The 14,628-nt window shown below is 35.9% G+C and overlaps 1 protein-coding gene across 1 annotated transcript in view; it reads left to right on the top strand.

The window, feature by feature from the left end:
• The first annotated feature begins 6,952 nt into the window (after positions 1 to 6,952).
• The window catches only part of TRPM3 (transient receptor potential cation channel subfamily M member 3), an 820,394-nt gene continuing 812,718 nt past the window's right edge, over positions 6,953 to 14,628 (top strand). Inside the window, exon 1 of the mRNA XM_074330560.1 lies at positions 6,953 to 7,080. Coding sequence (XP_074186661.1) covers positions 7,057 to 7,080 — 24 coding nt within the window. The 5' untranslated portion in view covers positions 6,953 to 7,056. The remainder of the gene's footprint in view (positions 7,081 to 14,628) is intronic.

The following is a 14,628-nucleotide window of genomic DNA, read 5'->3' as shown; positions in this document are numbered from 1 at the left end:
GCTATATTAGTCATCTTGGAAGGATTTCCATGAACTGCTGTTGACTAAGCAACTATTTAGAGAAATGTAAATAATATGATCTAATTCCTATATGCAATAATGACTTTCCCATATAAGTAATTAGGTGTATGTGTATGTAGTAATTAGAGTGATCGCAGTAGATTTTAACATGGATTACCTGGAGGGGTGGTGATAGGCATGGAGGCAAAGGACATATGTGGTCTAACAATTAAGTTCGTGAACTCATCCTACAAAAAGTGTTACATACCTCATTGCTGAATATCACTACGGTCACCTTCGAAGTACACCCCTTGGGAAGCTATACACTGACGCCAGTGCCTGGTCCACCCCTCAAAGCAATTTTGGAACTCTTTTTCTGGAATGGCCATGAGAGCTGCCATCGTTAGATTACCCTTGATGTCCTGAATGTCATCAAAATGTCTTTTAATATTTCCTTTATCTTTGGGTAAACAAAGAAGTCATTGGGGGCCAGATCAGGTGAGTAGGGAGGGTGTTCTAATACAGTTAGTCATTAGTTTACTGGCTAGAAAGTCCCTCACAGACAGTGCTGTGTGAGCTGGTACATTGTGGTGATGCAAGAGCCATGAATTATTGGCGAAAAGTTCAGGTCGTCTAACTTTTTCACACAGCCTTTTCAGCACTTCCAAATAGTAAACTTGGTTAACTGTTTGTCCAGTTGGTACAAATTCATAATGAATAATCCCTCTGACATCAAAAAAGTTTAGCAACATCGTTACAACAAGCTCACTAACTTAATTGGCAGACGTTGTATAATGGATGGAAAGCAAGGAAATAATATCTAGATTAAAAACCACATGTACAATCCCCAAATAAACACACACACACACACACACACACACACACACACACACACACAAAGAAAGAGAAATTAAGGGGAAAATATGGATAAATTTAGTTCTATGTATAAATGTTCCATGATACTCTTTCAAGTTTCAATTTACAGAGTAATTTGTATAGTATGATTCTATCTCTATTAAAACAAGTAAATAATCACCTATATATGTGTATGTTACTACACATATGTGTATATATGTATGCACACACATGTGCAAAGGAAAAGGCATGTAAAAGTACACATTAGCCTCAATATTGCATACTAGGAGGTGGGAATAGAGCAAGGACAGGATTATATCTTTATTTTTGTCATTACACATATACATTGTTTTACTTCTTATACTGACCTTGAATGAATTTTTGTAACTTATAACACACCGAATAAATTTACATAATAATGCCTTACATATCCATAACTTCTAGATTCTACAAATCTGTTGACTCAAATAATGCACAATCTTGGCTTGTGGCCAATATTATATAAGCCAAACTCTGATCTTAAAGTGAAATTTATTCTCCTTATGCTAAGTGATTGCCGTTTCCTCATTCATCTTTTCATCTACTTCTCCTCAGTAGTCTGAGAAGATATTATTATCTTCATATTTACATATATGGAAGAAGGAATCAGAGGGTTTCAGTGACTTGCCCAAGGTCACAGAGCTAAATAGGACCTAAACCCAGATCTCAAATTCCAGTTTTTTTTTTCCTATTATATCACAAATGCTGCTAAGCAAGTGTTTTTTTCACTCCTGCCCCAAACCCCACACTTGTCCAAGTCCTGGCCCTGGATGGCTATAAAGATGCTCATGACACATAGTGAATATTTCACCTCTGGTTGCCAAGGTATCATTTATTTTTTCCAGTTTCAGATACCCTCTTTTCTCCATGCTTGGCTAAATCCTACCCATTTGTGAAATCATTTGTGTACTTCCCAAATGCATGGCATCAAAAGAAGACTTGGCCCTATTAGTTGCCTTCTGTTTCAAGTAAAATAGCCTGGTCCTTAAGGTACTACATCATCAAAATTTTCTCAGCCCGAGTGCTAAAAACATGAACAACACTAATAAAAAGGCCTCAGAGAGAAAAGAACAAAGCCAGAGGCATTACACTTCCTGGCTTCAAATTATACTACAAAGTGACAATAATTAAAACAGCATGATACTGGTAGAAAAACAGACACACAGATAAATGGAACAGAAGTGAGAGCCCAGAAGTAAACCCACATATATATGGGGAGATAACTTTTGACAAGGGAGCCAAAAACATACAATGGAGAAAAGACAGCCTCTGCAATAAATGGTGCTGGGAAAATTGGAAAGCCACAGGCAAAAGAATGATACTAGACTGATATTTGTCACCATATGCAAAAAATAACTCAAATGGATCAAAAACCTCAATATAAGATCTGAAACAATGAAATACATAGAAGAAAATATAGGTCCTAAATTTATGGACCTTGGTCTAGAGAGGATTTTATGAATTTGACCTCAAAGTCAAGGGCAGTAAAAACAAAAATAAATGAATGGGACTATATCAAGTTTAAAAGCTTCTGCACAGCAAAATAAACCATCAACAAAACAAAAAATAAACCAACCAAATGGGAGAAGATATCTGCAGACAACACCTCTGATAAGAGGTTAATATCCAAAATATATAAAGAACTCATACAATTCAACAACAGCAAAAAAAACCAATCCAATAAAAAAAAATGTGCAGAGGACCTGAACAGATACTTCTCCCAAGAAGACATACAAATGGCCAACAAATATATGAAAAGATGCTCAACTTCACTAACTATTAGGGAAATGCAAATCAAAACCACAATGAGATATACCATCTCACACCTCTTAGAATGGCTGTTATCAACAATCCAAGAAATAACAAGTGTTGGAGAGGTTGTGGAGAAAAAGGAACCCTCATACATTGCTGCTGGGAATGTAGATTGGTGCAGCCACTATGGAAAACACTATGGAGGTTCCTCAAAAAATTAAGAATAGAGTTACCATATGAACCAGAAATCCTTATTTGGGGCATCTACCCCCAAAATTTGAAAACATTTATTCATAAAGATATATGTACCCCTGTGTTTATTGCAGCGTTATTCATGGTGGCTAAGATATGGAAACAACCAAAGTGTCATTCGATACATGATTGGATAAAGAAGATATGGTATTTATATACAATGGGATACTACTCAGCCATAAGAAAAGATGAAATACTGCCATTTGTGACAACATGGATGGATATGAAGAATATCATGCTAAGTGAAATAAGTCAGATGGAAAAAGTAAGATTTCACTCATATGTGGGATTTAAAACTAAAAGCAACAACAAAACAAAGAAGACAAACAAACAAAAACTCATAGACACAGACAACAGTATGGTGGTTGCCAGAAGGAAAGGGGTGTGGCGGGGAAGGAAGAAGAGGGTGAAGGGGGTCAAATATCTGGTGACAGAGGAGACTTGACTTCCTGGGGTGAGCACACAATGCAATATACAGATGATGTATAATATAATTGTACACTTGAAACCTATATAATTTTATTAACCAATGTCACCACAGTAAATTTAATAAAATTTTTAAAAAGGTATCGTAGCCTAAGGCTAGTACATTGAAAGAAACAGAAAAAGAACCAACATATAAGGTTGATATGGACTGAATGTTTGTGTCCTTCCAAAATTCATATGTTGAAGCCCTAATCTCCAATGTGGTGGTATTTGGAGGTGGGGTCTTTGGGAGGTAATTAGAGTCAGATTATGTAATGAGAGTGAGGCTCTGATGGTGGCGTTAATGCCCTTATAAAAAGAGGAAGAGATATGAGTGCTGTCTCTCTCCATTGTACGAGGGTACAGCTAGAAGGCCCAGGACAAGTGCCCTCAGTAGACACTGAATCTGCTGGCACCTTGATCTGGGACTTTCCAGTCTCTAGAACTGTTAGAAATGAATATCTGTTGTTTAATTCACCCAGTCTATGGCATGTTGTTACAGTAGCCTGAGCAGACTAAAACAAAAGTGCAAACATTGATGCATTTAGTGTTTTTACATTAGCTATTAGGAAGTGATGGGATTGTTGCACATATATATCCGTGCTTTTATTTCTTAAATTGCATTTGTGGTAGCAGGATTCTAAGACGACCCCCAATGAGTCTTGGCCTTATATAATCCCAGCGCTTTGTATGCAGACAAAATTTGGGACTTGTTTCTAACCAATAGAATATAGCAAAGGTGATGGGATAGCCAGTCCTGTGATGCATTATATTATGCAAGGCTGTCTTAGACTGGCGAGAGATTCACCTGCTGGCCTATAAAAAGGACTAAGCTGTCATATTGTAAAAGGGCCACATGGCAAAGAACTATTGGCAGTCTCTAGGAGCTGAGAGAGGTTCACAGCTGACAGGCAGCAAAAAAAATCTGAAGACCTCAGTCCTACAACCCCAAGGAGCTAAATTTTACCATGAACTTGGAAGAACTTCATGAGCTCCAGAAAGCAATGCAGGCTGGCTGATTGCAGCCTTGTGAAACCCTGAATAGAGGATCCAGCTGCACCGTGCCTGGACTCCTGACTCATGGACCCTGTGAGATAAGAAATATGTTTTGTTTTAAGCCACCAAGTTTGTGGTAATTTGTTATGCAGCAATAGAAAATTAATATAATACTTAACAAGTATAAACCATGACATCGTGGAAAGAACATAGCTATGAAACCTAGGAGACTTGGGTTCGTTTCTCATGTCCCAATGAACTTGCTATGGGGCAGCAAGCAAGTCACACAACCTTTGGGATTTCAGGGAACTGATAGGTGAGATTAAGGCCTCTTCAAGATTTCTTTCAGATCTTGCTACTAAAATTTCCTGGCTAATGTTGACATTATTTGCTAAAAGATTTTTAGCCATACCAAATATACAGCATATACCACATACTTTAATCTAGTCCTCTTATTTTATTTATTGTCATTGTTACCCTCCCCCCAAAGTTTACTAAAATTAGCATCCTTAGATTTTGACTTAAGTAGGCAGGAAGATGTCTAAGGATCAATTCAGAAAGGTGCTTAAGAAGAATTGTGTTTTCTTCTATATATTTTATCGTTTCAGGTATTACATTTAATTCTTTAATCCATTTTGAGTTAATTTTTTTGTATGCTATAAGCCAGTTGTCTAGTTTTATTTTTTTTGCGTATTGCTGTTCAGTTTTCCCAACACCATTTATTGAAGAGACTTTCTCTATTATAATATTCTTGGCTCTTTTACCATAAATTAGTTCCTTATATATGTGTAGAATTGGGCTCTCAATTCTGTTCCATTGTTCTGTGGAAGACAAATAGATATCTAAGAGTTATATGACCATGTGTTCAGCCTCACTAATTATTAGGGAAATTCAGATCAAAACCACAATGAGATGTCACTTCACACATATTAGAATGGCTATTATCAAAATGACAAGAAACAACAAGTGCTGGAGAGGATGTGGAGAAAAGAGAACCTCTGTGCACTGTTGGTGAGATTATAAATTGGTGCAGTCATTATGGAAACAGTCTGAAAGTTTCTTTAAAAAATTAGAATAGAATTATCATATGACCAAGCAATTCCTTTTCTGGGTATTTATCTGAAGAATATGAAAACACTAATTTGAAAAGATATATGTATCCCTATGTTCATTGCAGGATTATTTACAATAGCCAAGATATGGAAACAACTTAAGTGTCCATTGATGGATGATTGGATAAAAATGTGATAAACACACACACACACACACACACACACACACACACACACAATACTATTCAGCCATGAAAAGATGAAATAGTGTCATTTGTGCCAAGATGGATAGATCTTGAGTGTATTATTCTGTCAAATAACTCAGACGGAAAATGACAAGCTCATAGATACAGACAACAGAATGGTGGTTACCAGAAGGCAAGTGGGGTGAAGGGAGGGCAAGTTAGGTAAAGAGGGTCAAATATATGGAAACAGAAGGAAACTAGACTTTTGGTTGTAAGCACACAATAGAGTGTACAGATATTGAATGACAATGTTGTACATCTGAAATTTATGTTATTAACCAATGCTACCTCCATAATAAAAAAGGAAAGAAAAATTGTGTGATGATCATTATTACCTTTCAGAAATTTCATTGGAAAATTGAGAAGAAGACATGGCTGTGGTCAAAAAAGAGGAAATGGGAGTTTTTTTTTAATGGAACATTTTCAGGAATGTGAAGGATGGCTTGGATATGATTCCTGTCCCTATTTCCGGACCATTGCACAATGTGGGAACACAGAGCAAACTCTTAGCATCTCTGGAGAGAACTGTGCACATTCCCTGGTGAGACTCATGTCAGGAGGCATTTCTTATAGGCCAGCAGGTGAATCTCATCACTGTCAGGATGCTGGTGGCTCAGTGCGTTCATCTTAATGGTGTTCACTTACTCATACAGAAACAAGAAACGTGAACAAGATGGAGCCACCAGCCATTTTATTTTCCTTTGTCAGTATTAGGAAGCATCATAGTTCATATTTATATGTAGTGTAAATAATGAGCCTTGGAGAGGCAATGCCCCATGCTGTGCAGGGTAAATGGTATATTCCCTCCTGATCCCACTGACGCTGTAAACAAAGGAGACTTCTGCTATAAATAGGACCTGGGTCAGGAAACGCTTCATGCAAGTATTAATAATCAATGCACCACACAGTGTAAGGTGAGGACCAACGTAATTATCATCCAGTTAGGAAAACCAATGAAATCCCGAGGAAACGAAGAAATGACTTCCTTTGCTCTGGGTAGCAGTTGGTGTGACCAGGATGAAGGGTTTCTTTATTAATTTAATTTTCCCTGTTTGCACTAATTTAGCTCCACAGTTAACACAGGGGCACTGGAGCCTACTTTAAGAGTCAGCCCTTGGAGCACAGGAGCTAGCCTCATTTGCAAACTCACCACACGACTGGAAGCAACGCTAGAAGACAGAGCTGCCGAAGCCAATCGCTGCCTGGCGCAACCTGTGGCAGGCTCCAGGGCCCAGGCTCTCCCGCTGCCCCGGGAGCGGGTTCCCTCCCCCTCAGTCCTCCTCGACGACGGTGAGCCTGGCTGCTGCTTTCCCTGCACCTGTCGCACCGCCCGGCTTTGGCAGAGTGAAATGAGGAGACAGCTGGAGTCATTATAGTTCCTCTGTTTGAAGGTTGCCCAAATGAAAAACAAACAAACAAATCTGGTGAGTTTCATGTTTCTTTTAAGTGTACAGAAATGCAGCTGCTAAGTGGTGTAGGAGATCAAAGGAGCCTTTTAAATTCAGGACACCAAAGCGTTCTTCCTGGCTTGATCCTTGGTGGAGATTTGTTAGAAAACTTTAGAAGAAAGTTGCGGAAGAGGATTTTAGGTCTATTAAACTTATGTGAATTGTGAAAAGTTCTTTATAAAGCTCATTAAGTGTCCTCATTGCTGATCTCTGTGGAGAATGTAGTGAGCTCAGAAGTTGTCTTTTGGGTGGCAGGTGTCAAGCGCATAGTTTAAAAAATCTTATTTTATAGAATGATAAGGTATTATGATTGATTGCCTGTTAATTGTCAGTTTCTTAGACAGAAACAAAGATGTATTCTAAAGCATGCAGCAATTTCAGTACTTTGAAATGAAGATGAATCTTAGACCCCAAGTTTGAAGTTTTGTCTTAAAATATAAAGATGTTATATAGGTAAAATAACTAGCATATTATTTTCAGTGCACATTGCATATTTTAAATAGCTGTGACTCCAATGATTAGGGCAAACAAAACTTGTATATATTATTTTCGTCAGTACCTTAGTTGTTAATTTTCTTAATATTTCCATTTCTAAAAGAATGTAAAGTTATTTATCATTGTAGATTGCAATAGAAAAAGTAAAGGATAGTAATTGAATATTTAAATTTTCTTATATTTTTAAAGTTACAGTTACAATTTTATTTTGACCAGAATTGGTTAAATTGCTGGTTTATAAATGGTTTGTACTTGAAAGTTATTTTTCTTTAATTTGACATGCTTTAAATGACTTCATCATGTTACTCCTCTATTTAGCAGCAGAAAATTAAAAAATATGCTATATGGGTAGAATAGCATAGCAAATGTGTCTTGTATAATACATTTTAGTTGTTCTTGATTATGTTTGCATGTGTGATGAAATATATCTTGGTTATTCGGAGATTCTTTTATTTTCTATTTGTTCTCAAACTCAATTATTTGCTTTCGGCTAACTTTTTTTCTGGCTAAAATAATATATCTGTATCTAAAAAAATAATTTTCACCTGGGATTGTTTTAGTCCACAAGTTTAATGGAGAACTGTTTCACACTTAGTTATTTTGGTCCAGTTGGAATCTTATTTTGACAGCTTTAAGGGGCTTGCTGGGGAGGTGGGGAGAGAAAATGAGTGTGGAAGAGGCTCTTGAATTAAATAATGTATAAAGGTTAAACATCAAACACTCATGACTGCCATCATCATAATTCTAAATCACAGCTGAACATGGATATGATCTCTTCCTCCAATAAATCCTAACCTCCTTGCTGTATTTTTTCTTCCGTTGACCTGATTTTCATTTTCTTAGCCTCTGGGATGTAGCTCCATAAAAAGTCGGTTTGAGGACAGGAGCCCCCAAAGGTAGGTTTTCGTTTCAGATTTATACCAGACAGCTTACCAAAGGAATTCCAAATGAGGTCCTGGTTGGTGGTCTTATCAAAGTTCTGAGCTATAGCGCTGGTTGGTCATCCAGTGGAAGGCAAGTGAATACATGTATGCACCTTATTGCAAGAGAAACTCTAGTTTTTAAATGATGTGTGTAGAATTTCTCAAAATGAAGTTAAAAAGAGTTGATAGCCATTCAACAAAAAGCCGTTTTTTATTTGTTCCCCCCAAATTTGAGGAGTACTTCGCAAACATTTTAATTTGGTGATTGGAATATGGCTTGGCTGTTGGGAGGGAACTGTGATTGCCCATCTTCTGCTTTCTGTGTAAAATGCCACCATTTTTCTTATTTTGGTATCTAACAGTATATGTTTAAGTTTTCATTTTCTAATTTACATTTTTAAAATAAAACCATTCAATTTCTCAAATAAAGCCTCTAATTGTAAATTAATTTCATTAGAATTTTGAGTGGGATATGTGTTACACATGGGAGGTCAAAACTTTACCAAAGTTGCCTTTAAAATTCACAGTAAAATTCATGTTACTTTGAAAAATGTATTTAAAAAATGGTATGTGTTCATTGTAGATAAAGTAGAAGATGTAGAAAAGTACAAAACTGGTTATAAAAACCACGCAGTCTCAATAGGTAGAAATAGTTATTAAATATTATTGTGTATTTATTCATATGAACTATGAATATTTTTTAAAAAGTGGAATCATACTATATACAAACTGTATTCTGCCTTTTCCCATAAATCATTATTTTCAAACAATCTTGGTTATTTTTAAGCAGCTACATAATGGATAAGCTGTAACTCTTTAAAATATTCCTTTGTTGACATTTAAAGTTTCATTTTATAGTAAGTGGATACAACAAGATTTGTTTGGTACAGTGCGTTTTAGATATTGAAAATATAAGCTCTTCCCTATTTCCAAAATGTGGATGCTTTTTTTACTCCAAAATGGAATACCTCATTATGGAAATGGACAAAGAAGGCTCTTTAAGTGTTTTTTATACCTTCATTTTAATTTTAAAGATAAACATAGTAAACACCTGTTGTTATAGCTAATACTGATTGAGTTCTACAAAGATCATTTAAAAAGAATTAATAGGCCATTAATACATGAAGGGAACACTTTGTAAAGAGCCTCCATTACAAATCATTTAGAACACTTCTCTTCCTGGAGGGTACAATTACAATTATAAATGCACTTGCAAGCAAATAGGATATTTGGCTTTATTAAAATTCTCAAGGTATTTTTGATATTACTACCTCTAATATAACAATAGTAATGTCAGCTGAGGTTTATGGTTTTAGGTGGGTTATAAAACCAGCAGGGAATGATGGATTTTTGAAAACTAATTATCAGCTACTAGCTTAAAATAGCATCTGGCTAGCAGTCCCTGACTCAACAGTTCCCCACTTTACACTAACTGTCTTAAGAAGACTTTTTAAAAGATGAATTCATAATACTTCTAAAGACCAGTACTGATAGTTAACCTATTGCCAGTTTCGGGGAGAAAGTTCACTGCACTAGAAAATATCAGTGACTCAAGTTTCAATGTGACTAGAAAATAGGAAGAAATCCACTTTATATCTTTTCTTGTGTTTGACTCCTAATTCACAACCTTATCATCTATACCAAACAGGGAATTGGGTCTGCATCCTTTTCTTGGGTGCTCCTTTTGAGGAAGCCCAAGTAATCTGTATATGCTTCTCCTGGATATTAGTATTTCTCTTTGTAAAACTGTCAGAGATGGCAGACCACATTATGTGGAGAGAGAGAGGATGGAGAATTACCAGTAGTGCTGGCATCTTGCACCCCTTGGTAAAGCTCTACAGGCAGGCTGAGCGACTGGGAGAAACCTCAGAGTAGTGCATACAGAGTGGAGGGTTTTGATGTACCCCAGCTCTTCAGAATAGTGCAGGTGGAGGCTGTCTCCCAAATGGAACAGTGCCTTTTGGGAAGTGTATATATGTGTCTGTGTGTGTTCACGTGCATGAGTGCTTCACACAAAGTTCCTTCATGTCCTAGAGGTGGCCTTGCCTTTAGAGCATCAGAAACCCAACAGGTGTAGGTAGGAGAAATGCTCAGTCAGTCTACTTCCTAGCAGCAGATCTGAGCAAGGGACGTGACCAGTGGCCAACTAGACCAAGAGTGAAGCCAAGGGGAATTCTTAATATCCCCTTGTCTGTTGGCAAATACCTGGCTGAATTATTTTTTTTTAATTGAGATCGAGTGCAATTCTGTTAGATAACACATGCATTTAAAAAACACTAGAAGGGAGATAATCTGGCTATCTTCTCGTTGGTGAGGTTATGTAATTTTGAGTGATTTTCATTTTGCTTTAAAATAACCTGCTCATAACATTTTAATAATCGGAAAAATTAAGGTTATCCTTAACTAAGAGCACAACTGAAATAAGTTTACATTCATTGAATTTCAATAAGAAGATGTCAAAACGTCTATTTTGCTTTTGGAGTCTCCCTTAGTGTTACCTTTAGTTTATCACACATAAGTTGGTTAGGTGTGGTGGTAAGGAGACAAGGATTGCTCAGTCACCCAGATTTTCTTCCTTCCTGGAGTAGTGACACCACCAGCCACACCTGAAACAACTCTTTTAATCTCAATAGTTTCTCCCCTCCCCCCTTGCTCTGGTTAGAGAATGTCAGAGTGTGCTGGGCAACCAAGGTTATGTGATCTGGTGGGCCAGATCCGATTAATGTTTTTAATTGTGTTTTCAAGATGTAACACACCCAGGGAGATTTGTTCCAGATGAATGCAGCACAAAATGAAAAATAAAATAAAACCCCCTCCAAGCACAATATTGTTCTGAATATTTCTTTGAGGCATCAGCAGATTTTAAATCACTGGAAGATGGACTGAAGGCATTCTCCACATCATTGTGCCTTTCCCAGTAATTTGAAATAATGTTTAGTTTTAAACATTTTTCTGTGTAGCCCTATTCTCTACCTGTCATTGGTGATCTCACTCATTATATTAAAAAAAGGTATCAGCGAAAGGTATATGACAAATCATAATGCGGATAGTTATGACTCGAGAGTATTTCATCTGACATAATTTTTTAGTACATAAAAATTTCTGCATGTTTTTTTGTGTGTGTGCATACTTTCAAAGGTCAAAGGCAATACAAAAGGTTTGTTTAGAAAATATTAATTGTGAAATGCATATGGAATAGAGCAAACCATTATATAAAAACTATTGAAACAAACACATGTGACTGTTTTTTGTAAAAATACCACCATTTTGGGGGGATATTTGCGAATATCAAATCATGGAGTTTAATTATGTGGGAATTTCTGATAGTTATTAGATTCTTTATGTGATACATATTGTATAAAGTAGAAAGAAATAATATTTAAATTGGTTCTTAGAGTGTGCAAACAAAAGCCAATTTAGGGGGAGGATATTTTTGAAAGTAAGTTAATTTAGATTTACCTTAGTAAAGGTCTCACACACACACATTAGGCTCGCAAACTGACTGGTTTCATCTTGGTGCTCTTAGTTTAATAAGCAGTTGTTACAAATGACAACTAAGGAGATTTCTTTGCATGTTAAGGTACTACTCCATAACTAATGCCATTTGGTTTGTTGTTGGGGAGTCTCAAGATTTATCTCCAGGGCATTTAAATGCTGAAAACGCAATAAAAAACCTAGGGTTTTTTCTCTTTGATTTTGCAATAATTTGCCTTTTCACTTTGGATTTAAGTAGCCTTAGAAAAGTAACAACGTCCTTAAACTCTCTCTTACAATTTAGAGTTAAAAAAGAATGTATTGTAATCAGGAGCGTTAGGTTTTTGAGAAATAAAACTCTGTTTAGGAATAGATTTCCTGTTATATCAGTTATCCAGAATGTAGAAAATTACTTTGGTTGAGTGTGGACTAGGAGATGTGGTCTTTATCTTGGAGTAGATCATGGGGAAAATTTGCACACATACTTAAGAGAGTTACTAAATTGTATGTTTCAGATATGCATACTGATAGATTTCAGATAATTAATAACAGGCCTCTTCATTGCTACCTTAAGCTCCACTTTTAGGTAACTCAGTGAAACTGTTCTATGAAATTCTTCCTACTAGAGATTTCATAATCTCTAAAACAAAAGAAATAATATAAACCCATTTTAAATGTTTAGGCCCTGGTCACTGATATTGAGGCTTTGTTTCCAATTAAGATTTCTATAGGAAGTTAAAATCACACAAGCATAACAAACAGCATGAGCATCTCTGGATAAATACTGTAACTATCTGAGCCGAGTGGGAGTGGTTGTCTTTATTTTTTAAAGCTAATCACATGAGGAGAATTAGTTGTTGACAGTGACTTGGAGTAAGTGTGGAAACTAGGGATCTTTATAACCTTACCTATCACACAGTTGTTTTGACAGCCATATTCACTCCTTACAGGCACAAGTGTCTGGGTGTGCTGTTTCTTTACCTTTAAGTTCCTAAGCATCTCTTTGAAAGCAAAATTTTCCAGTACAAAAAACAGATATTTAAAGGTGATGATGACTCAAGAAGCTAATAGAATAGGAACTGTTTTAAGTTGTTCTTTCAATCTGAATATAGTTGCTAAAATAACGATGTAGTTTGGTTTCAGTACAAAAAAATAAAATATATACCAAGAATGCTTTTTTTTTCCTTTAAATAAGTCTCCAAAGGACTAGAGAAAACTTCCTGACTTGTATCATCAAAAGGATATGAATTGTGTAGAACCTAGATTTTGTATAGATTTTAGTTGGACATTTTGGGTGAAATGGGCAAATTATTTTTTCATTCCCTGTATTCTTTGTAGGTTCATTGCATCTCTGTTAGTTTGTTTGGACACAGTAGATGTATACTAAAATTCTCTAGAAAAACCTTTCTCTGTAAACATTGGGAGACCTTGCCAGTTCTAAATTGACAATTTGGCAAATGTGGAAATCAACATTGTTGCAGAGAGGCTAAAATTTCACAGGCAAACTGTTTTCTGTGTACCATTTGATCTAGTGGCGTTTGAAGAGAAAATCTCTTTGAGATTATTAATTTATAGCAAAAACTGTTGCATAACCTGCCAAACTATGGCTACTGTTTTCTTCAAGCCAAACTTGCATTTCTCACCTTTTGTGAGTAGTGACTTTATCTTTTACAGAATTTATAGCAAACAGAGAAGTTAAAATTGAATATGGAATTGAAACATCATTTCACTTTTTTTTAAGGTTGCTATTTTAGTTTATGATTTATGTAGGCCGCCTCCTGCTCAAATCTCATTTTGTAGCTTGCCTCAATCAGTATTTATCAAAGTGGGAGCAAAAAAATAATTGCTGGAGGTGGATCCCTGGGACCTGCCTATTCAACAGGCATCTCTAGGTAAACTTTGAAAGTCAATACTTTTGGTGTTTCAGATGCTTTGAAAGAAGGTGAAATACATGCACCTCCTTCCCACGTCTACTCCCACACAGTAGATATTTACTCAGCATTTTGACAAAGGGTTTCATATGGAAGAAATTAACCTGGGTGGCTAAGATTGGATTGTCTAAGAGTTTAGTGTATGCAGTGCACCAGAGGTTAAAGAAGAGCTGACATGGAATCCTAAATGATGAATGTAGATATAATAATCATGGAGAGAAATTTTCATGACGTTTCCTGAATTTTTAAAATAAGATGTCAGTTTTCAGTATTATTGTCAGTCATTGTCATACTGTCATCATTAGCAGTGGCAGTTTAAAACATTCTGATTTTAAAGTTGCTTTAAAGAGGTCTAAATGGTTTCCAAACTGTGGGGAAGATCTTGACCTAGAGCTGGCAACTTATAGCAAAGAAATATTCATATGTAAATAAGTTAATGCTAAAATCTAATAATATAAAATTCAATCATTTGTAATCCTGTTGACGTTTTTCAACTGAAAATTTAACTCTTCACAAGTCAAAAGAATGGTTAAATATATAGGCACCCCAAAATAAACATGACACGCACACCATCTTGATATGCTACTGAAAACAATAGAATAGATAGATAAATAATAGGAGAGGCACAAGCTATTAAATCTGCTAATTTGAGACTTTTAAAAATATATAAATTTTACATAATAAAATAAACTGTATGAATT

The sequence above is a fragment of the Rhinolophus sinicus genome, linkage group LG04, assembly GCF_036562045.2.
Source record: "Rhinolophus sinicus isolate RSC01 linkage group LG04, ASM3656204v1, whole genome shotgun sequence".
Classification (NCBI taxonomy): domain Eukaryota; kingdom Metazoa; phylum Chordata; class Mammalia; order Chiroptera; family Rhinolophidae; genus Rhinolophus; species Rhinolophus sinicus.
This window is presented reverse-complemented; position numbering and strand designations above follow the sequence as displayed.